The following is a 21,602-nucleotide window of genomic DNA, read 5'->3' as shown; positions in this document are numbered from 1 at the left end:
ATACAACGTCCAGCTTTCCTCATTGGCTTGCTGCCTAAATTCTTCAATTTAAATTTTTCTTGCCGAACAATTTTGTTATCTTAAAGTTGGCAATGTGCAAGAAACAATCAAAGCCTCCACAGCTGGAATTTAATATAACCAGACAGTCTGCGCTGGCTTCACATAAACAGCTAAGAAGAAAAAGCATTTGGGTCATTTGGGGGAGGAAATTAATGACATGACAAACCATTACTGTCAAAATTCCCTATACTGATGACAGTACTTCACATATCTCACTTTCCTTCCTGCGCTTTGGTTAGCTGCACTGAAAAGAGCTACCAAGTAAGCAATCTGTGGCACATTCCTCTGGAACAAGCAAACAGCCCTTGAATAAAGACCGGTATTTCCCACTAGTGTAACATCTGTATCTGTTATGTATGCACAATACATTTATCTTTTTCATTTCAGAAGCTTCTGACAGGAAAGGTCCAATAGCTGATGCTGCAAGGTATTTACAGTACCAGCTGATACCAAGGAGGGACACAGATGTGCCGTACCTCAGAAAAAACAGCCTCCGCCATGTACAATTTTCTCCGTGTATTTTTGAAGCAATTCATTATTGACAGGTTTGTCCTCAGAATCTGGGAAAAAAAAAAGAAAAATAGCAGAAGCTGTTTCAATTAGTCTCATCTCTGTGTTGTTCTTCAAAGAGATAAATTAAATTGCAACTTCATAATCATTCTTCTCTTCCTCCAGCCTCTTATACAGGCTTTTAGACAAGTTACTGCTCCTCAAAATCTGAACTTATGTGAATGTATTTACAGTCAAAACAGGCAGTCAAGGTTTACCATTAACCCCCAACACTAGAATACAGGTATCATGTTCCCTGTGGAAGGAATAATTTTTGATTGGAGCTTCAAAATTCATCAAAAGAAATTGCTGTCTCTGTTTCATACAGATGTATGTGTGTAGACGCTCCTTGTAAGATATATCTAAATTGGTCTACAAACCTCCTGATAGACTGCCTTGAGCTCCAGTTCACCTACACGCTGACTCCACGGCAATGGTGTGCCCCCATGCCCCAGTGAAATAATTCTTTGTGGAAGAATTGGAGGAACGATCTGTAAATAGCAGGTGCCAGAGAATCACCTACTGCGTAGAGCAATATCCTTGACGTAGAAGTTGTCTCAGATTTACTCTGAATTCTGTTTTGAAACCTCTTCAGGCTGATTTTAGGGATTATTAGGAAACAGAAATCCTAAAAATACAAAAGCAGGCTTATCAAGCTGGGGGAAAAACAGCAAGATGTTTTTGTGACAAAGGCTTTAGTATATGAATTATGCATTACCAAAAACTGACTTCAATTCGTATGGGAGGAGGGAGATTTCTGTGCATCCAAATTCAAGCACAACGGGCACAAGCTGCACTGCAGGGAATTATAAGCAGTCCTGTACAAACATTATCAATTTGAGTATCTCACTCTTCTTTTTGCCCGAGTATTATGTTGCGTTATTTGCCAGAATTTGAGGCAGAAAACAGTGAAATAACCCGTTAACCCCTTGAAATCAGTCATCACCAAATTCAGAAAGGGCTACTGAAACGGTAAGGAAGCAGGAATAGTCTGGCTTCAGCCTTGCCACTATTTCTGTCCAGGTTCCCATCTTGTGCCCATCACCATAGCAGCTGACTGCACTTCTGTCAAACAGCAATCTTTGGGGCAACAGAGGCAGGAATATATTTTTTTCCCCCCCGCAAGGGCATCACTATTTGCTGGATAAAAGCAGCAGATGTTATACTTCAGAAATCATACAGGACAACCATAATTAACAACATAATTCCCTGTCGTTTTCTAAGGTATGTTAACAAAGGAAATGTTAACAAAGTTACTCACAGCAAAACTCACTGCTTCTTGTCCATGACTTTACATTATAAAACCTTTTTTTTCCATCCCCACTGCTGTCTTGCATATGCAGAAGTATCTCATTGGGATCTGGGAGAAAACCGAAGATCATCAGGGAAAAAAAAAAAATTCTTCAGTTTAAAATATTTCCTCTGACTTAAAGCTTTTGGAATCTGAAGAGCGATGAGCATCATTTTTAGAAACCACCCTGGCAATGTAGCTGTTATGTAAGTTTCAATAGAAGTGCTAATCCCAGTGCTGAACAGAAATGCCCCTGTCATGAAGCACTCAAAAACTACACCTACTGTTTATATTCTTGTGCCATGCATTGTATCGCATCCACTTATGTCTCTACAAAGTGAGATCTTAAAACCAAGTGTAACTTTTTTGCCCCTCTGCTTATCTTCAGCACTGGATTCATTTACATTGCTACATAAGTGATCATGCTAGTTTGTCTGTTAAAGGATGAAACGTGACCTGGAAAGAATTGCTCTTACGTATCTTTTTAAAAATAACCACAAACACACATGAAAACATTTATTTTTCTGTATTTTTTTTCTGGTATAAAGAAACTCAAATTCTGACTACTTTGAAAGACTCTACGATTACTGAAGAGGAAGTGAAATTAAAATAATCACACGGAAAAAAAGAACGCAATTAAGAGGGATGGGAAATTCAATCAGACCGCTCCAAGTGTGATTGTTTTTAATCCCAACTGAATTCCCATGCCTGACAAACAGACTGCAGAGAATCTTTTAGATGAAGACAAATATCCTTTACTCCTCCCATCATGTATGACACTGCAAAAAAACCCAAAACCCAAGCCAGAAATATTTGCAGAGCAAAACAAACCACCTTTGAAACCTTCTTTGTTATGCTGAAGAAGCAAAGAATCAGAAATCAAATTTTTAGAAGAAATCCACTTCCTACATATTGGTGCTGCACAGCGACAAACACAATATATGCCAGATATATTTACACTACATACTTCACAGCAGGAAACATAACCAATTCAGAGAGCGTACTCTATCAATTTACTGGAAACAAATTATTTACCTTTCAGCTTGTACATATTTATAAATAGGTCTTCCCTCAAACAACATGTTCTTCCTTTGGCATATGCAAGGCGCTCTCATGAGATCAGCATCTAGAATTTATAAAATGGTTTATTTAAATGCATGTTTGCATTTCCACTTTAGCTTCCCTTTATAAAAGCAGAAAAAGGTCACACAGCTACGGTATATTGTTACCAGTTTGGTTCCATTTTGGATCGTTCTGTTTTATTACAGCATGAAAGAGCGTTAAGAGGAACACAGCCGGCTGACACTTGCCCCGGCTGCAAGGGAGACCACCGCAGCAGCTCCCCTGGGGTGCTGCCAGGGTTAGCGTCCCAGAGCCACGAGCTGTGCAGAGACCCTCCAAGAACTGCCCATCTCCTCGACCGGCAGAAGAAATACAACCACCCGCCGGTTACATATTGCCCTCCATTTCTGCATCTTCTCAGTTCGGCCAGGCTAGGTCACCTAAAGAGCTTGTTTCTTCTGGCTTTGAAGAGAGAGGGATGACAGATTTACCTGAAGATTTTAGGGACTGATCAATGGCCTGTAAGTTGTGTTAGAGACTGGAAGACTGAGGAGGTGAGAGGGACCTTCACTGCATGCTGAACAAGGATTCTTCTCTGTCATCTGGATCAACCAGCGAGCATCTGGCAGCGCTGGCATTGATTATATCCGCCTTACCATGCACAGCTTTGAATATTTACTGATCTTTACTCCTGAATCCCTTTTACTACTCAGTTCATGTATTTGACTACTGTTACAGGACAAAATACATCATCAGGATAAAAACAGACATTGTGCTTCAGTAATAAACACCGATGCTGGCATACGCCACAAAAATTATAGAACTAATTAGAGGACCACAACATAATGCTCCACACATTAAACACAGCCAAGCAAGAGATGGGAAAAAGTGGCTGTTGGATTTTGAAAATAATTTTGTTTTGCAGAGTAGTTTTTGCTTTAATCTACTACAGCTATTGAACAACTTAAGTTGCATTAAAAAAAATATGTCCCTATCTATCAGAAAAGCATAACATACATATATCCATTTTGCTGAAACTTACTTGTGATCTTATTATTCTCCTCTCCATAATTTGCTCCATCTTTTGAAGCTATAAATGACGTCAGCATGTCATAATTTGAGCATTAAAACAAGGAAGGCTGAAGTTCTGTTTCTAGTCTGATTTTCTTTGGGACCTGAGAAACTCAGTTGTGTAGATTTTGAACCTATGTAGATATTTACCTTCCCAGTGATTCCCTGTCCTGGTTTCGTCTGGGATAGAGTTAATTTTCTTCCTAGTAGCTGATATAGTGCTGTGGTTTGGGTTTAGTATGAGAATAATGTTGATAACACACTGATGATTTAGTTGTTGCTAAGCAGTGCTTACACTGGTCAAGGACTTTTCAGCTTCCCAGGCTCTGCCGGGCACACAAGAAGCTGGGAGGGGGCACAGCCAGGACAGCTGACCCAAACTGGCCCAAGGGCTATTCCATACCATATGGCGTCATGCTCAGTATAGAAACTGGGGGGAGCTGGCTGCGGGGCAGCAATGGCTGCTCGGGGACGGGCTGGGCATTGATCAGCGGGTGGTGAGCAACTGCATTGTGCATCACTTGTTTTGTATATTCTTTTATCACCATTATCATTATTTTCTCTTCCTCTGCTGTCCTATTAACCTGTCTTTATCTCAACCCATGGGTTTTACTTTTTCCCCCCCGATTCTCTCCCCATCCCACTGAGGTGGGCAGGGGGGCAGCGAGCAGCTGTGTGGTGCTTACTTGCCAACTGGGGTTAAACCACGACATTTCCAAAGGAGGCACTGTAAAGCTACCATGGCAGGGCAGAGTCCCTGTCATGCACCAACACACACCGATCTAGGAGCTTCATATAAAAGAGAATAAAAGGAGTTCGGTTTCTAGTTTACTGCCTGAGGCAAGGAAGAGTGAAGAGACATAAAAAAAGAGGAAGCATAAGGAATAATGAGACAATAAAACCTGCTATAAAGGCAGATTAACAGCCTGATGGCCTATGTACTCTAGGCATCACAGAAGGTATAGCTTTAAAATAGACGCTTAAATAAAAAGGTATTTTTGTGGCATTCACAGAGGGTTGGCATGGGAGAAAGCTCCTTTCTGTTGAAACTGTACTGAGCTGCAGCTGATTGCTATCAATTCACATGTGCACAAGTCAGGGAAACATCTCAGGAGAGAAATGATGCACAGAGGTGCAGATCTGGAACTTGACTGCATAGAGCCAGTAGTCAAATATATGTTTGTAGAGGCAATCTGGAAGAGAGAAGATGCAGAATGTACACAGAGAGAATGTCACTGTACCCATTAAGAATACAATTAAGAAAAATCACCAAAAAACCCAGGATTATAGACATCCAGTCAGGATGGAATCTCGAGCTGGACAACACGGTTGATGGTGTTGAATGTCTGACCAGTGAGAAAAGGTAAGGATGAAGAACTAGTGCTAGTATTTGGCTAAGAAAAAGCAACTAGAAACCTCAAAGCTTCAAATAAATTCAAGAGGCAGATGTCAGCCTGGAAGTGGTGTAGGACAGAATCTCAGAGAACCCCAAATTGCAAATGACTGGTGTAACTTCCTACTTGTAAAAAATGTGGCCATTGCTAGACTAAGGAAAACGAAAACCAAAGAAACCTTAATGATTTAGTGAAGAAGAGAGTTAGCTCTTTATTCTGCCAGCATTTGAGTTCTCCTATTTGTAACAGACATGATTAAATTAATTCATAAATTAGTAAATGAGTACAGTTAGTTCATGGCATGTAATTAATTTATTCTACTCTGTTAACAGGCACATCCTAATGTCACTTTGTAATATTTTGCAAATTCAATTTAATTTATTAGACACAATGAGAAAAGGGGAACCTGCAGGCAGAAATCAAAATTGTAACAAGGACAGATGCAAAACTTACTGAGATAATGCACAACATAAATAGCAGTAAGCATCTGCCAGCAAGGTCTGTTCCCTGCTCAGCAGGGCTGACCATTCTGCATCAACTGCTTCGTGGTTAAAACAGGTCTGAGACAACACATGCAGGAACGCGGCAGCTGCCAGCCCGTGATGGTGTCCCCACAGCCATTTCCTTGCAGTTGGACTGGGTTTTCATTCTGTACTCCCCCTTTCAGTCCCTTGCAAATAGTTTCATCAAGAGATTCCTTTTTCATGGGACTACTTTGGATTTCTTTATGGTTTTAATACTGGCCAAGGAAATTCACTCAAGGTTATCCCCACAATTGTCTACTGTAGCAACTGTGAAGGCTAAAAGGATAAAATGGTCAAAGTGATGACTGGGTAAGTAAGTATGTGCTATGTAATGCCAGCTGCAAAGGTCCCGACAAAATAAGGTTTAAGAAAAAAAGAAGAGTCTTTAAATGTAAAACCCGATAGTCATTCAAATGCAGTACATACATACATCTGCACACCAAAGTCCAAGGGTAAAGCAGGAGCCAGGAGAGGAGCTCTGAACGGGTGTGGGATGGTGGTGTCAGGCAGCACGTGCAGAACTGCACATGCACCAGTGTGAAGATGGGAGAAGCACCCTGTTAGATACGATCTGCCTCTCAGCAACGCTGACTCTTTTAGCAGCTTCCTTTCAGCACGGAGAGAAAAAAGCGACGGACACATACCTAACCAAGAAGGGAAAGCAGTTGAACCACAAGAATGTTAATAGGTTACTATTATGCCCTCATTAACAGGAAAATTAAGTTAGGTTTCTATCAGTAATAAGCAAACAAATTTTTTCTTGTATCGGTGCAAAACACACACAACTGGAGCTTTGGGGAACCCAGTCTTTCTGCTCAATGGGTGACGCAGCACTGAGCAGCAAGACACTGCTGTCTCTGCAGATGGATGCCCGACGAGTGCCCCTTGCCATGAGACTGGGAGGCTGCAGGTGTCAGCCACGTGGCCCGTCTTTGTTCTGCCTCGATTTTGTCAGAATTTAGGTGCCTGGAGTCCGGAGTGATAAAACTCTCTACTCACTAGCTGCTGAGGCATCGACACATGCCTAAGCAATCAGACACATCTACAGATTAGAGCCTGGTATTACCTGCTGTTCACCATCAAAGGTGTCCTGCTTGGAGTGAGGGAACCTGTTCTCACCTAGACTCAGCTGCAATCCATTTAGGCAAAAAGCAGTTAAACACCATGTAAGTCCTCTGAAAGAGCCCAAACCCCACCAAAATCCATGCCAACACCAGCACTCTTTCCAGAACAAGACTGTATAGGAGCACTGGTGCTCACTCCCTTCACAGGAGCCTGGACACTGAAGCACCCACCCAGAAAGCAGGACAGCCCCTTTTTATGTCTTCTCAGCCTTCAGCCTCATGCTGCCCTGGAAAACTGAAGCAGCACAGATCCAACACGTGAGACCGAACACCTCTCTGCAACGGTCACGCTGCTCCTGGTACCTGAACAGGCTCTTTCAGAGCTAACCTGAGCTTCCCTGTGCTCGCTGCCCTGTACACATACCCTCAGAAAGACTGATGCCCAAAGAACTTTCCTGTTAATGAGGGCTTAATAGTAGTCTATTAACGTTCTTGTGGTCTAATGCATCACAAACAAGGTCCCTCTGAAGTGTCTCCCTGTATGCTAGTTATTTTGATTCCAAAATAATGAGAATTACATCACGTCCACACCCCTGCCATCTTCATAATACCAGAAGCGTTCCCCCAGCCCTTCCAGTCTCATTCTGTCCCATTCCCATTCTGCTGAAAACTGAGCTCTACTCTGTGATCCAACACTTTTTCACAGGAGATGTAGGAAGCATTTCCTAATTCTGGCCCAGGCAACAAGTTCCACACCCAAGGGCAAAAATCCAGCACAGAGACATAAACTGGGCATTTATATGCTTTAAAAAAAAAATTCAAAACCAGCTCAGTACTGGATATTTTAAAAGAGAGTGTACGTTGCATGTACAAGGGAACACAGCTAAGCACCTCTTTGATCTGAAGCTTCAAATACACAACCTTTCCTGTTCTACTTCTGTATTTCCATGGAAAATCGGTAATATTCTGGATTCAAGTTTGTGTATGGGGAAAAAAAAAAAGGAATAATTAAAATAATTTTAGAAGTGCTTGCAAGGATAGTAACCCAGAGAGAAGACAAAATTAATTCAGACTACAGTATAGCACTAAAATAAGAGAAGGAATGACTACAATTATGTTTGAGGTACTGTAATTTAAGACAAACTGTAGCTGAACTGTTACAGGGGCTTGCTAATTCTATTACTAATCATTACATCACACTTTACACATTCCTTATGGATTTCCCTCCTAACAGCCCCTTCTTTATCTGCATTTTTTTGCAAAAGAAATTACAGTAGCTTATGCTACGAGGGAGTAATTGTGTCAGGGGGTTGGTGAGGAATATATTCACTTGCATTTCCAGACTGTAGCAGTCCTTTGTTTACTGTACTCTCTAAAAAATCAAACTGAAACAGCACTCATACTGCTATCAAGGGCCATAAAAGTTATATTAGGTTTCCAGTTAAGATGAAGATACTGTGTATCCTGTAGGGATGTGACAGGATAGGTTAAAATACCTAAAATAGCTGAAGTAAATATCCAAGCTGCACTGTACAGAGCTATAAAATAATGCAGACACAAAGCAGGAAGTCGTAAGTCTAAAAGACATGGGAATACAGATTATGAAACTGAAAAATTTATTTAAAGCTGTATAATTAAGCCCATACAACAAGTACTTCTTTTTCTTCTCCTTAAGTATACCTCCCTCACTTCAAATGTCAATATTACTAATATATGGCCTTGTCCCATTGTCCACAAGTAAGAAAACCTTTCTTTAAATCTTATCTCTTTAGGAGGGGTCCAGTACCCCAGTCCCAGATATTTTTGGATGCAAGGGAATGGAGGGGAAGGACTGGCTACAATGCCTCCATCAAACCAATCTTTTTCCTCCCTAAATCCATAGTACTGCATCCTAAAAAAGAAATGCTGAGCATGTCTTCTGCATCACTTCTCTGAATCCCCGCCAGCACTATCTGCTCTGTGAAACAACCTGCAGAGAAAATTTCCAACACACCATGAGTCCTGCACAACTCCGGCTCTGACCCTTCCTGTTAGGGACTCCTGAGCAATGGGCTTTATCTCATTAATTCAGTGGTTTTTAGGAAACTACTTTTTCCTGCCAGTTTTTAAACCCAGAGGAATTTTCTAGATGTGCAGTGACAGTGCATGAGTAATAGCTCCCTCATTAAACTACCAGGGAGTCATAAAACAAAACAAATTGTTCAGCTGCCCAGTGTTTTTCCGATTTGCTTTCCCTTTCCAAGCCCTGTAGTGCTCACAAACATCCAAACTATCTAAGTGACGTCATTTATAGTCAGAATCCTTAAAGGAAACAACATGTCCTAAGCATGTTGCTCAATCCTCTGGTATTCTTGCAGTCATTTATTTTTGCCCCAGGGTAGTTTCAAGTTGTTTTATTTTTTAAATCAAGAGCTAGTTGTGCCCACGTGAAATGTATGCCTCCGAAGTCCGCCATCAAAAGCTTGTCTGGCACAAGAGAAGGAGCTGCACTACATTTGCTGCTGCCTGGCAGTCCTTGGTATGTCTCTTGTCTTCATGCCAAATGCTCTCCGTGCCCACGGCCGAAAAGCAGGGTGGTGCAGTGCGGGAAGCTGTAAAGATGTGAAAGACAAGAACAAACCCTCCTCTCCCACGGCAGGGCTTTGCATCTGCTGCTGCAACAGCCACGCTTGCTGTTTCTCCTGCGCTTGAAAAATGGTCCTCCGTAGGGAAACAAGATATTTACCCTGAACTTGGGAATACAGCTTTGTTTTACGTTTGCCTCGGGGCAGGCTCGTGTTAAGAAATCACTCTGTACCTCTTCTGAACAGAATCGGGTAGCTGTGTTTCTGGAGTGCCTTTGATGTAGGTAGGTAACAGGTTTTTTTATCCCATTTTGAAATCCAGCAGTCAAACTATACAACATATAGTCTGATGATTCAAGGAATACTTTTGAAAGGCCACAATTTCTACAGTAGTTTGTGAGAATGAGAGACAAGATTCAGTCTCCCGAGTGCCTGTTCTGGATGAAGAAGCCGGTACTCACTGCTGAAACAGACGTACCTTCCTACCCAACATGGTACCCACGATTTCAGAAATTAAATCCTATAAATGTCTTTTTGTATCCACCACTAGCACACAGAGTATCTTGTACCGTAACTCAGATATGGAGAACATACACAGCAAAGATGAGAACATTTTAAAAATGTCCCACATTTTTAAAAACAGAAGAAAAAAACAAAGCAGAACAAGATACCAAACTCAACCCTGGGAGATGAACAAGTTTGAAAATATTTGTATTTAGCGTCTGTTTTGGTAAGATTGCAGAAATGCCAACAAACTACGATAGTTTTCAGAACAATGCTTTAAGGTGCACTTGTAATCCCTATGTTACAGACAGCAAAGGAAGGATTGAATAAAGTTGCTGTAAGGTGACCTGAGTTCGGTGTTCTTACTGAAAAATGTGGCTTACTTAAGGAGAACTTCCACTTCTTTTGCTTAAACAAAATCTGGGAAGCTGCAGGATGAAAACCATTTCAGACAGCCCTAACATCTCACATCACTGAGATTTCAATTCTGTCTTTTAATGAGCAGCAGAAAGCAAAGGAATGAGATAAACTGGGAGTTCCAGACCACAGTTCCCAACGCATTTGGAAAAGTGGTGAGGAGACCCATTAGACATACCAAGCTCATTGACCTTGCAGATTTCTCCAAGCCAGGGCTAGAAAACAAAACCGCTGAATGTTTATTCCATTGTAGAGGGAACTGCTGGCACTCTGCTCTCTGTCTATCTCCAAGTCAATGGTTTTGATACTGAGGAAGAATCAGCAGCTTTAAATACACATCTGAGACAGACAAAAAAGTAGAGTGATTAAAGTCAGTGAGAGACTGCTTGAGCAAAAGTTGAGCAGAGACCCCAGCCCAGAGCCTCAGGGATGTTCAAAAGCCTCACTGCTAATGATTTCCCTGGGACTTAGGTATTCAAACACCTCTAAGGACACAGGTTGTCAGAATTTGCCTCTTTACGTTGCTATATAATTGGCAACAAAGGTGGGAACAACTTGCCAGCTTAGCTTGTCACATCATCCTTATGAAAGAGTGCGGAGGTACCAATGAGAAACGACGATTTTTGTCAGGACTGAAATACATAGCAGACACAGTGGCAGATGGCACTGGATGAACTGAAACGGAATTGAAAAGTTCAGGGTATTTTAGAGAAGGTTCATATAAGACTAAACAAGGTAACAGCTTAAGAAATACAGAATAGCAAAGAGACAAAAAAAGTACTCCTATTCATCCTTCTCCTGACATACGGAGATGTTCAATGAACTAAAACGATTATAAATATTTAGGCATTTACATTATGGTCACAACTGAATACTGATTGGTCCCAATACGTTGGCACCTGCACAAACACACATAAAGCCACCACTGCCCTGCACGGTTTGCAGACCAAAGGGTGAGGGAATACTCTCTTTGTATTTGTCTAAATGCAAAGCACAGATGAAGTGTGGACCTCACAAGAATAGAGCCAATAGAGTCTCACAAAGCCAGGACCTGCAAAGGGTTAAGAAATCAAGTCTTTGGCTAGATAATGAAAACATCCAAGATTATTAGATTAGTTTGTATGAAAGGAATAAGCCTTTGAATCTTTGGTAATTGTCCTCTATAAGGACTCCATCACCTCCCCCCAGAGTCTTTGGTACTGGCTGCTGTTAGAGACGTTATCGGAGCAGACAGACCACAGGTCTCAGACTCTGCCAGTCCCCTGCTCCTATAACTCAGCTCTGTAGCTTAACATTTCAGAAACAAGCACACTACTGAAACAGAGTTTGGACAGCATTTCCAAAGCTACAGGGCTCATCAGGCCTGCTGATAGCTCCTCATTAAAAAAAGCAACAAGAAACAAAAAACCAACCTCTTTTCCAGGCGGTGAATGACACTAGCATGAGACTGACGACTTTCAGGATGAGGTCACCTCCGTTTCCCTTCAGAAATGAAGCTAGCAAGTACTACTAACAATAATTAAAAAATCCTTTCACAAAGGGACACTATACTGTTTTTATCTCTGTTGAAGCCCAATCAAAAGCACCACAATGGGCTTATGGATTATTTTTTTTTTAAACCAAGATACAATAAAAGACAGAAAGAAACCAGCAATTAAGAAGAGAAACCCAGTTTTCTTAGGTGCTGTAGTATTTTGGCTCAAAATACATATTGTTGTTCCCTACTTCCCTAAAAGAATAACTCACTACTTATGAGTTAACCATGGCAAAACATAACCAACAATTCTGATTTACAAAAAAAATGCTTAATGGGTAAATAAATGTGCTCATGACACTAAAACATATAAGGAAGTGTAAGCAATAAGCTATAATCACACTCATGAAAAGTTACTGGCTTTGGATCCAATGATTTTCTTCCACACAGGGTTCTAGCTGCATAAAAATATTAAGTTTCTTTGCATCCCAATTTACTATTACAAATTCCGAAATGTTCACTGCAAGAATGTGAACTGGTTTGTATTTCAAGCTATTTATTATTCACATTTCTTCACCTTATGTGTCACAGGAAAACAAACAGTGGTCTCATCACTACAGATCCAGTAGCATCTGGATAGCATTTCAGCCCACCAAATATAAATATCTGCTGCTGGGTGCACAGAATCACTCTCTAGACTTCAGTGATAAATTGCATCTCCAGCAATTAAAACAGGAGCTTGGACACTTACGCAAAGATTTAGTTGCCCTAACACAGCACCTTTGCCTCCTGTCATTTTAGGTATGTACAGTGTCCTGCCTGGCCCACATAAAACTCCCATAAAACTCGTACCTGCCAGCCCTATGGGTATGTCCCAGATAACCTAAGGTGTCTCAAGGCAACAGACACCCATGTGCAGGCAACTAAATCCTATCCTTGTGCACCTGCAGACATGTATGTGTACATATATTATGCTGTCTAGTCTTTGTATCAGAGCCAAATCCCACCCATGTATTCTACTGCACATCCACAGCGTAATAATAATTTTTAAAACCCTTTAAAATGTTTTTGGTTTTGTTGTGGACATTAAAGGTCCCATTGCCCTTTATCAGGAAAGGTATTTTGATACTGGTGTCTCTACCCATATGCAGGCAGAATTGTCAGATCAGATTTACCAGCAGAGCTTTAGGGTGCAGATTAAACCTTGGCAATTGGCGTTCACCCAGAAACCTGAGTGCTTAAATCACTTCTGAAGTGTGATTACTTTTAAAAGATTTACTGTAATAACCCTAAAGTGACCCTGCTGCTATGCAGTACATGCTACGCACTTGAGTACTGCCTACAGTGATCCGAGAAGCATCACATGGGCGCACGGGTCCTCCTCTCCCAGTAGCATAGGTGAACGATTTTCCTGAGATCAAGCAAATTTTATCACAGAAGGATAAGTCTAGGGAACTGGAAATGAGAGGGTTAAGTGGCAAGCATGCAGGAATGGATGGGTGAGCCATGAAGCAGGTGGGTGCAGCAGCAGGAAGCCCACCTGCCCACCAGCCACGTGCCCGAGGAGTAGATGCCCGCTGGACAGATGAGAGGTGCCAGCCAGCAGCTGAGAATAGCAGCAGGGCAGGCGGAAGGGAAGGAAACACACGGTCTTAAGCAAGAGGCCAACCCCATTTGAACACATCAGCATTTAAAGTATGGTTTTCCAAGGGACTGAACTCTGCAAATCCCTGCTGGTACCAAGGGGCAGCTCTAAAGGCTGAGGACCACGGACTGAGGATGTTGTGACATGAGCAGATCATTCTATCACTGCTATTTCATATACACTTACAGCTGGGCTGAATGTAAACAGGGATGTCACATGGCATCTGTAGTGTCATGTTGTGACTTCCTTAGTGTCACACAGGCTTAGAACACCAACTTTAACATCTATTAGCCCATACCGTGCCTGCAAAAATGGGAACCTTTAAGCAACTCCTATTAACAATGTCCATCTCAGCCATCCTCCATGACTCAGGAATCTGTTTCTGGATGCTAGCGTGTATTTTCCACTTCCTTTCCCTGCAGTGTACATAACAGAAACGAATCTGAATGCTGACACAGTAAGTAGATTGATTGCAGTATTTTATTTTTTGGACTGAGTCCCAATTTTAGTCTGATCTGGTTCTCAGATAGGAGGCTGTACATTGTCACGTAGTTTGTAAAAGCAGTTGCTACACTGATTTGACTAGATATGCAAGGCTGTGCATCTGCATATCAGAAAGCCAGATCGTGCACGCTGCAGATGCATCAAATTTTCTCAGAATAATAAACTGGAGAGTTACTGAAAACAATACGGAAATAATTTTATGGGCTTCTTCCAAAAATGCAGATATAAATACAGGTCAAATTTGCAGAGAGTGGTCAAATTTGTACGATTGTGTTTTAACAGCAATTTGAAAAGAAAACATTTTATAACAGTTCAGAGAACAAGCCTGGGAGACAGCAGATTTGGACTGTTTTCTCCTACTACTACACCGCTGACTGTGGATCATGCCAGGCACTGGGAAAAACTCAACTTTCAATCAATTACCCAAACGACAGGTGAAATTTTCCAAGTGCTCAGCATCCAGAAGGTGTCACCACCAGCTGTAATTAAGCACATAGGTCTGCTGCCTGGCACTTTGAAGATCTGGTCTTTTAAAGGATGGTTATACACTTAAAACGGAAATTTATTACTCAGTGCATATCAGCAAATATAACCAGTATAAGCAAATATATCTGAAGTACACAAGTAGCTCAGAAGCTCGCTTTCCTACATACTGTAAAGCCAGCAACTCACTGTCCCTTTTCCAAAGTCATGCTAGAACATAAAGCTGCTCTTTTTCTTCCTTTTTGGTAATACTGCTTAAGCACCAATACCTCTGTTACAAATTTTGAAAATGAAAAAGTTAATCTCTGGTTATTTCATACTGTAGTTATCCCATTCTTTGATACAATTTTAATAACTTTATTCAAGAAAGAATATAGCTTTCCTAATGTAAATGGCAGTATGACAATTACTTGTACATACCTTCTAATGGACGTACCATTTTGAGACAATTTTTGACAGAAATTCACACCCTATGATATGGCTATGATTTGGTCGGCACATACAATTTTAGACCAAAACCTTAAAGCTTCCAGGCTTCTCCTGAATGATCAGAGGAAGGTGGCCTTCAGATCCCTTACTATGTGTTGGTTAGCGTTTCTTCTAGTAAATGAACTGTAACTTTTTTAAGCAGACAAATTATTCTCTCACAAATAGATTGGTTCTACTACACAGAGCAAGACAGATGAATAGTGAAAACTTATTTCTGGCAATAGATAATAATCTGCTTTGAACTATTTTTTCAGACCAGAACTGTACACTAAGTCTAAGCATAGGAGTCTCCATCCACAAAACACAGTAATATGTAAAAAGGGTGCCGTGAATCTTAATACAAAGGTGTGTGACATATCTTCCAGATGGGAATCATTACAAAAATGTTATTACACACACATATTTTTAATATTAGGTAAATGAGACATCTTACACACAGCTACAGTCTTAGGGCAGTGATCACAATTGAAACGCATGGCTGATCGTAGGGAGAAAAAAAAAAAGATTCAGACAAAACCACAGAATCACAAGGGATGGGTGATGTATTTTTTACCACCCTCCTTGCCCTACCCCCATTTCAGCATTCTAAACTGTTTCAGCATGCTAAAAAAAAATAAATAAATAAAAAAAATCTTACTTCTTCTTTAAGCTGTCTGGTTGTTTTCCTACAGACACTATCTCAGCATTACACAGTCAATACAGCTAACAGCATTAATCGCTTTCTTTTTACTGAGATCAAGCAAGTGGTTCCCTTCACTTTCTCTTGAGCAACAAACAAACAGAAAATGTCCGGGTAACCAAGTATTAGAAGATAGTATCTCCAGAAATAAAATCTATTTTACAACAGCAGGAAACAAATAAGATAATATGCATAGACTTCAGATAGCCTATTCCAATTTTGTGTTTAAAATGCCAGCTGAAGGGCTCAGAACTCTATGGGGCAGAGCTTAAGTGAAATAAACCAAGCCAAAGGGATGTATTTCTGAGCAACGCACCTTTCAACCATGTTGTTCTGAACTTTCTCCGTAGCGTCTACAATATACTGCTCCATTATGTAATCCCAAGCCTTGAGAAAGTTAGTAAACCTCTTCTCCTGTAGTAGCTTCCTGCACCTGCCCCTACAGGTAATAAAGGATTAGAAGGATCAGAATTTCAATGTTTATGAAACTTTTTTTTCTGCTCAGCAAGCAGCTCATTTCTTATTCTTAAAATGGAGTGGCTGTGTTAAAAAAAAAAAAGGGCAAAGAAAAACAACGTAATGAAAAGGAAGCACACACCCATATGGAAAAAAATGGCAAAAGACAAAGCATGCTTATTACAAATGCTGTGTAACCTTGTCACCGACAAAAACAAACAATTAATTAAACAGAAGGGAAACTTCAAGGTTTTCATTCCTGTGTATTTTCAGAATCTTACGACTGTTCGCACTTCCATCGAGGTCACATGCTGCACTTATGATTGTTGTGTTAAGTTTTAATATCAAGTGTAACAGCAAACAAACATCTAGTTAGGATTGCAATTGTAAATAATATAACAGTGCCCATGCAATCCCAGAGATGGCAACTAAGAGCAGTGGTTTTGACACAGCAATTCAATTCCTGCAGTTCCTAAAGCACAGACAAAGCATGTGTGAACACTACCAGGATTTCTGCTTATGTAATAAATGCAAATTTGGGGCTTTGACAGATCTACAACCCAACAGGCTTGTATTAAACATACCCACACATTCCTCTGCACCTTACTTCACACAGTTACTACAGCATTTGAACATCAGAAAGAGAATTGGTCTCTTTTAATGGTAAGAAACATCTGCCTAAGTCCAACAAATGATTTCTGGGTTTGTCTCAGACAAAAAAGAATAAACACCAACTACTGTCTGAGCTGGCTCGGCTACAGTTCAAAGCCTTATAGGAATTTTTGTTTGCAACAGGTGACAACATTCAAGATGCGAAAGATTTCACTCATTGGTTGGGGATACTTTTAAAAGTTACCAATACCCTGATAGATTTTACAGGCACCCGTGTAATCCAGTTTTACAAACTTCTGCCTGGCAATGAAAAAATGCAGCAAACACCACAGAGCTGGTAGGAGTTATTAAACATGCTGTAAGACTGGGCTGGCATCACCTTCCCAGAAGTGCTTCCAGAGCACGATGCGGGTGCAACCATCCCAACTGACGCAACCTGCGCTAAAACCACTGATGTACAATGCAACGGCGAGCGTGGGGTTAACATGCTCCTCACAGCAGGCTGCTCTGTACCAGGTCTTCATCCTGCTGTTAACCACATGCAGACAAAGCAATGTAGTTTTCATCAAAAAGTAGGTCCACCGAAGCAAAACTCTTGACCTTAACTAGCTACTGGATGCAAAAACCTGCAGGGCCTGGTCTCTAGTAGGATTTTTCAGTACAACACCGCTTATTAGCTATTCCTTAGTAAATACACACCTTTTTGGCAGGTGAGATAAAGCCTGTAACTTCCTGCAGTAGTCATTAACCTCCACTTGGGCTTCAAAAGGACTTGCTCTATTACAATAAATACTGAATATGTACCGTGCACAACTTAATATAACTTAACGGGATAGTAGAACCATTACCTTAAACAATAGCCCAACTGTACCTGATTAGAGAGAGGTCACAGCTAGGGTTGTAACTCTGCCATAGTAAATTAAAAACAGTTGCGTATTAGTCACAGTGAACTATGTCCAGCCTTAACAGCCGTTATAGTAAAAGATCCTGATAAAAGCCCAGTCAGTCAAGGTTTGATAATGACTTAAAATTACTAAAATGAAAGGATCTTCAAGTTTGGGAGATGCTTTTATGCTGATGTGTTGTGCATTTGTAATTCCAGCATATCCATCATCTTTGCACCTTTTTTTTTGTCAGGTAACTCTTTCCACCTGAAGCTTTTGGGTCATTTCAGCTCTTGGGAATACCCACTACAAGCTGCAATGGCTCCAGACAGACTAAAAGTCTCCATTGTGCTTCACCTGCTTTCTCTGGGACTTTGTTAGAGCCAAAAAACCCAGCAAATAATAATTATGGTCTTACATATTTCTGCAGGGACACTAGCAAAATGCAACTGTCTGACCAAGGTGAAGGTTATTGTTTACTGCATGTACAGACACAGTGAAGCTGAGGCAGAGTAAATGATGTGCCATCCAACTGAGCTGGACATGGACAACTGGAAAGCAACAGAAGTCTCGAGGATCTGCCTGCTCACCTGCACACCTACAGTCCCTGTAACAGCACTGGCCGTCGGTCCTCTCTGCACGTCTCGAGGGGAGTGGTTGTTACCAGTCTTTTGGGTATCATCACGGAGTTGGCCCATAACACTATTCCAACTTTTTTGCTACATACCTACCCATCTAGTCACCCACTCCTACCTCCTCTCTCACTTGCCAGTCTAATTACCCGCCCACTCACATTTTCTCTTACTCAATCAGTAACCCACCCATTTACATGTTTTTCATTCATCTCCCCATTCAGTTACACAACCTGATCCTCAAACACCTTCAATCCACTCACTAATAGTAATTTTACCTCCTATGAAATGCCCATCCTCGCCTCTCTCATCAACATCCCTACCCTGCATCGAGCTTCCCAGTGGCTTGAAGGAAGACAGCTTACTGTCCCAAGCTCCCAAGGTCCATGAGGTCAAGCTCTGCACCACGCCAGTGCTAACCCACTCCTGGGATCCCTTCTGAATGAATCAAACGCTTTCTTCCCACACAATGCGGATGGATGGTGGGGATGAGGACTGCACAGTGCTAGCAATGGCCTGCATTTGCCAGCTTCCAGGCATGCTGTGCCTCCGACGGGCACACAACACACACCCTCACTCCCACCCTACAAAAAACCTTTATTTGGAGGCTTGCAACACAACCCTCTCATCCTTTGGGGCGCTCTGAAAGGAAAAACAGTAGTCACGCTTCAGACACCAGAGGAGGTCTGGGGTAAAGGCACTGGATCATGACCATAGGCAGCTCCGAAGGGACTGGCTCAGGCCAGCATGGCCACGTGCCAGCTCACACCAACTGGCCTGTCTCTCATGGAGTGACAGCAAAAACAATGCCCATTTGTCCTCTTTATGGCCACGGAGTATTTGTTTTGGGGGAATACTGATCTAGCTCTTTGTGGTCAAGACAAGGGAAAACTTTGGAGACAACCCTACTTGGGCACCCAAGGCTTCTGGTAGCAAAGACCAAGCCCTGAAGAAGAAATAACAAGCAAGCAACCCCCAAATTTCACCAAAGCAAGTGAAACTATAAAAAGAAACAATAGTTATGAAGAAACTTTGAGAAAAAGATCAGAAAGCTGGGGGGAAGAGACTCAAAATAACTACATTACAACTTCCACTACTTCTGTCACTAATGGAAAACTGTAATTGTTTCATTTTCCCTGTAATGCCCTCTGCAGACTTGCCTGCACACATCGCTTCCCTGCAGTTTAAATGCCACAACAGAGTTAAAAATGACTTAAATTATACTGGCATAACTCCCCCATATAAAAAACATTTTCATTCCCAAGTAAAATTGGCCTTTTCAGGTAATCTTCAACAATTTCTCAAGCAACACCAGAACAGACCACTCTTATACTGGAATAAAATATGCATCTGAGAAATTATACTATTAGCAGTACAGTTTAAAACCTATCTTCAGTCAGTATAATTTTCCCAACTCCTGAAGAATTGAACGTGCAGCACTTAAGGTAAGTGATATATCTAATATTCAAGAGCACACAATACTATTCCACTCATATTTACAGGCTGTTAACACCACAGAGAGAAGAATTACTGAAAGATGAGAACGTAGACTTGCAATAATATGGTGAAAGAAAGAAATGGAAAAATTTAGGCCAAATATCGGGCAAAGAAAAATCTTGCCATCAAACTTTGTGGAAAAGACTCCAGAAGATCGAAGTGGAAGGCCAAGTTCTTAGAGTATCTCTAGCCATAAACCGCAGAAAAAAAAAAAACGTAGCAAGAAAACGTGTACTGGCAAGAATACGGTCTGGATGATCTAATGCACTTTCCATCTCTAACATCTATGATTCTGTAATTCCGTAGAAGTGCTTAGCAGAGGGCTGGCAAACTTTCGTAGCAACTCAATCATCTGATTATTGTGTGATAATCAAAGTGTTCAATTAAAAGGAGGTCCTTGTAGCTGGATGTTGTAGCTATGCCATGCCACTCGTTCAAAGTTGTGCATTACATTGCCAGTAAAGAGCCTGATCTGCATGGCAGGCGTGCAGTTAATTACAGAGTTGTGGGTAGCTCTCCTAAATAGGCAAAACAGAATTTAAGTAATTAAAGAGACAATCATCATCCTTCTTGCAAAATGCCCGGGGTCAACTTTTGACAGCGGATTTGATAATACAGAGTTCAACTTTGTCAACACTTATGCATGCAAATAACTTCACTTATACATGCAAGTAAGCATTAGTGTGGTTGGATCTATACTATACGGCATTTTTAACTATTTACTCTTGATTTGTGTGCTAAGAAAATCCTCCCTTAGGGTAAAATACCAGATTGTTTCTCAGATCATGTGCTTTGTTTGCTGTTTTCAAGTTATTAGATAAGCGTACATGCAGAAAGAAGAAAGTGTAAAAGGACATATGGCATGAGCACACCTTTTATGTTTAAAGCATGTGTATGAGAAAAATAAGTTATAACAATAAGAAGTTTAAGGAAGTTCAATTCTTCAGGAAGATTAAGAGAAAAATGCAGAAGCAGCAAAAAAACTCCAAAGCAGAATTGCGGAAACAGAAGCAATAGGTGATGCTGTTCGAAAAAATACCAAATCGATAAATGCCATGAGCCTATCAGGCTCTATAAATATTCTTTCTATACCATTTATTTACACCAATGACTAGAAATTTTAATAACGGTTGGACTCCTCTTTGCCACTGTACAATGTTATTAACCCTACTCTCAAGTACTTGGGCTCTGAACAGAAAATGGAAGTACAAAAGGAGTACATTGACTATTCAATGTACACAAATGCCTAAGTGAAATACACACACCTAAAATCAGACGCCAAAGGAAAACAGGAAGACTAGAAATTAATAGATTGCTTTGGAGAACAAGGTTAACTTAGCTCTTGCTTGAGCTCCACTGTGATTAAGAGACAGGGGAGGTGCGGTTTCCTGCACAGGCTGAACTGAACTTCATGCAGGTGTCACTGGAAGGGACAGTCCCAGCTCCTCCTTTGCTTCTGGCCATGAGTTCCTGCTACTTCCCCATCAGCACCAGCAGTCATGCAGCTATGCAATGAGTTGGGTCAGTTCTAATTTTTCCAAAAGAAAAGAAAGGGAGAAGAAAAAAAAAAAAAATCTAGTTTTCAATCACATCAGCAAATTGAGCTGGCTCACCCCAAGGCCACGTGGTCATCAGCGATGACCGTGGAAGAAGCTAACCTTGAAACTGCATGTGAAATGTGCAGAGCAGTTCAATTCATTAGGTACACTCTGATCACACTAAACCAATATCAACAGCAAGACAATGG

At 41.1% G+C, this 21,602-nt stretch overlaps 1 protein-coding gene across 7 annotated transcripts in view; it reads right to left on the bottom strand.

Annotated features, from left to right (window-relative positions):
* LOC140649723 (uncharacterized) overlaps nucleotides 1-21,602 on the bottom strand; it is a 133,874-nt gene that overhangs the window by 8,344 nt on the left and 103,928 nt on the right. For 5 of the 7 annotated variants that reach the window (XR_012041726.1, XM_072857346.1, XM_072857332.1 and 2 more), the window contains one exon: nucleotides 537-620. Coding sequence is in view for 4 of the 7 variants with exons in the window: in XM_072857346.1 (XP_072713447.1) it covers nucleotides 537-620 (84 nt within the window). In the remaining 3 variants the exon portion in view is untranslated. Of the gene's footprint in view, nucleotides 1-255; nucleotides 621-989; nucleotides 1,238-1,870; nucleotides 1,970-2,935; nucleotides 3,027-16,090; nucleotides 21,384-21,602 lie in introns of those variants that run through there. The other 2 variants (XR_012041733.1, XR_012041739.1) reach the window with 2 other exon arrangements.

The sequence above is a fragment of the Ciconia boyciana genome, chromosome 1 (assembly GCF_034638445.1).
Source record: "Ciconia boyciana chromosome 1, ASM3463844v1, whole genome shotgun sequence".
NCBI classification, from domain to species: Eukaryota; Metazoa; Chordata; class Aves; order Ciconiiformes; family Ciconiidae; genus Ciconia; species Ciconia boyciana.
The sequence above is the reverse complement of the archived record's forward strand: the minus strand, read 5'-3'. Positions and strand labels throughout refer to the sequence as shown.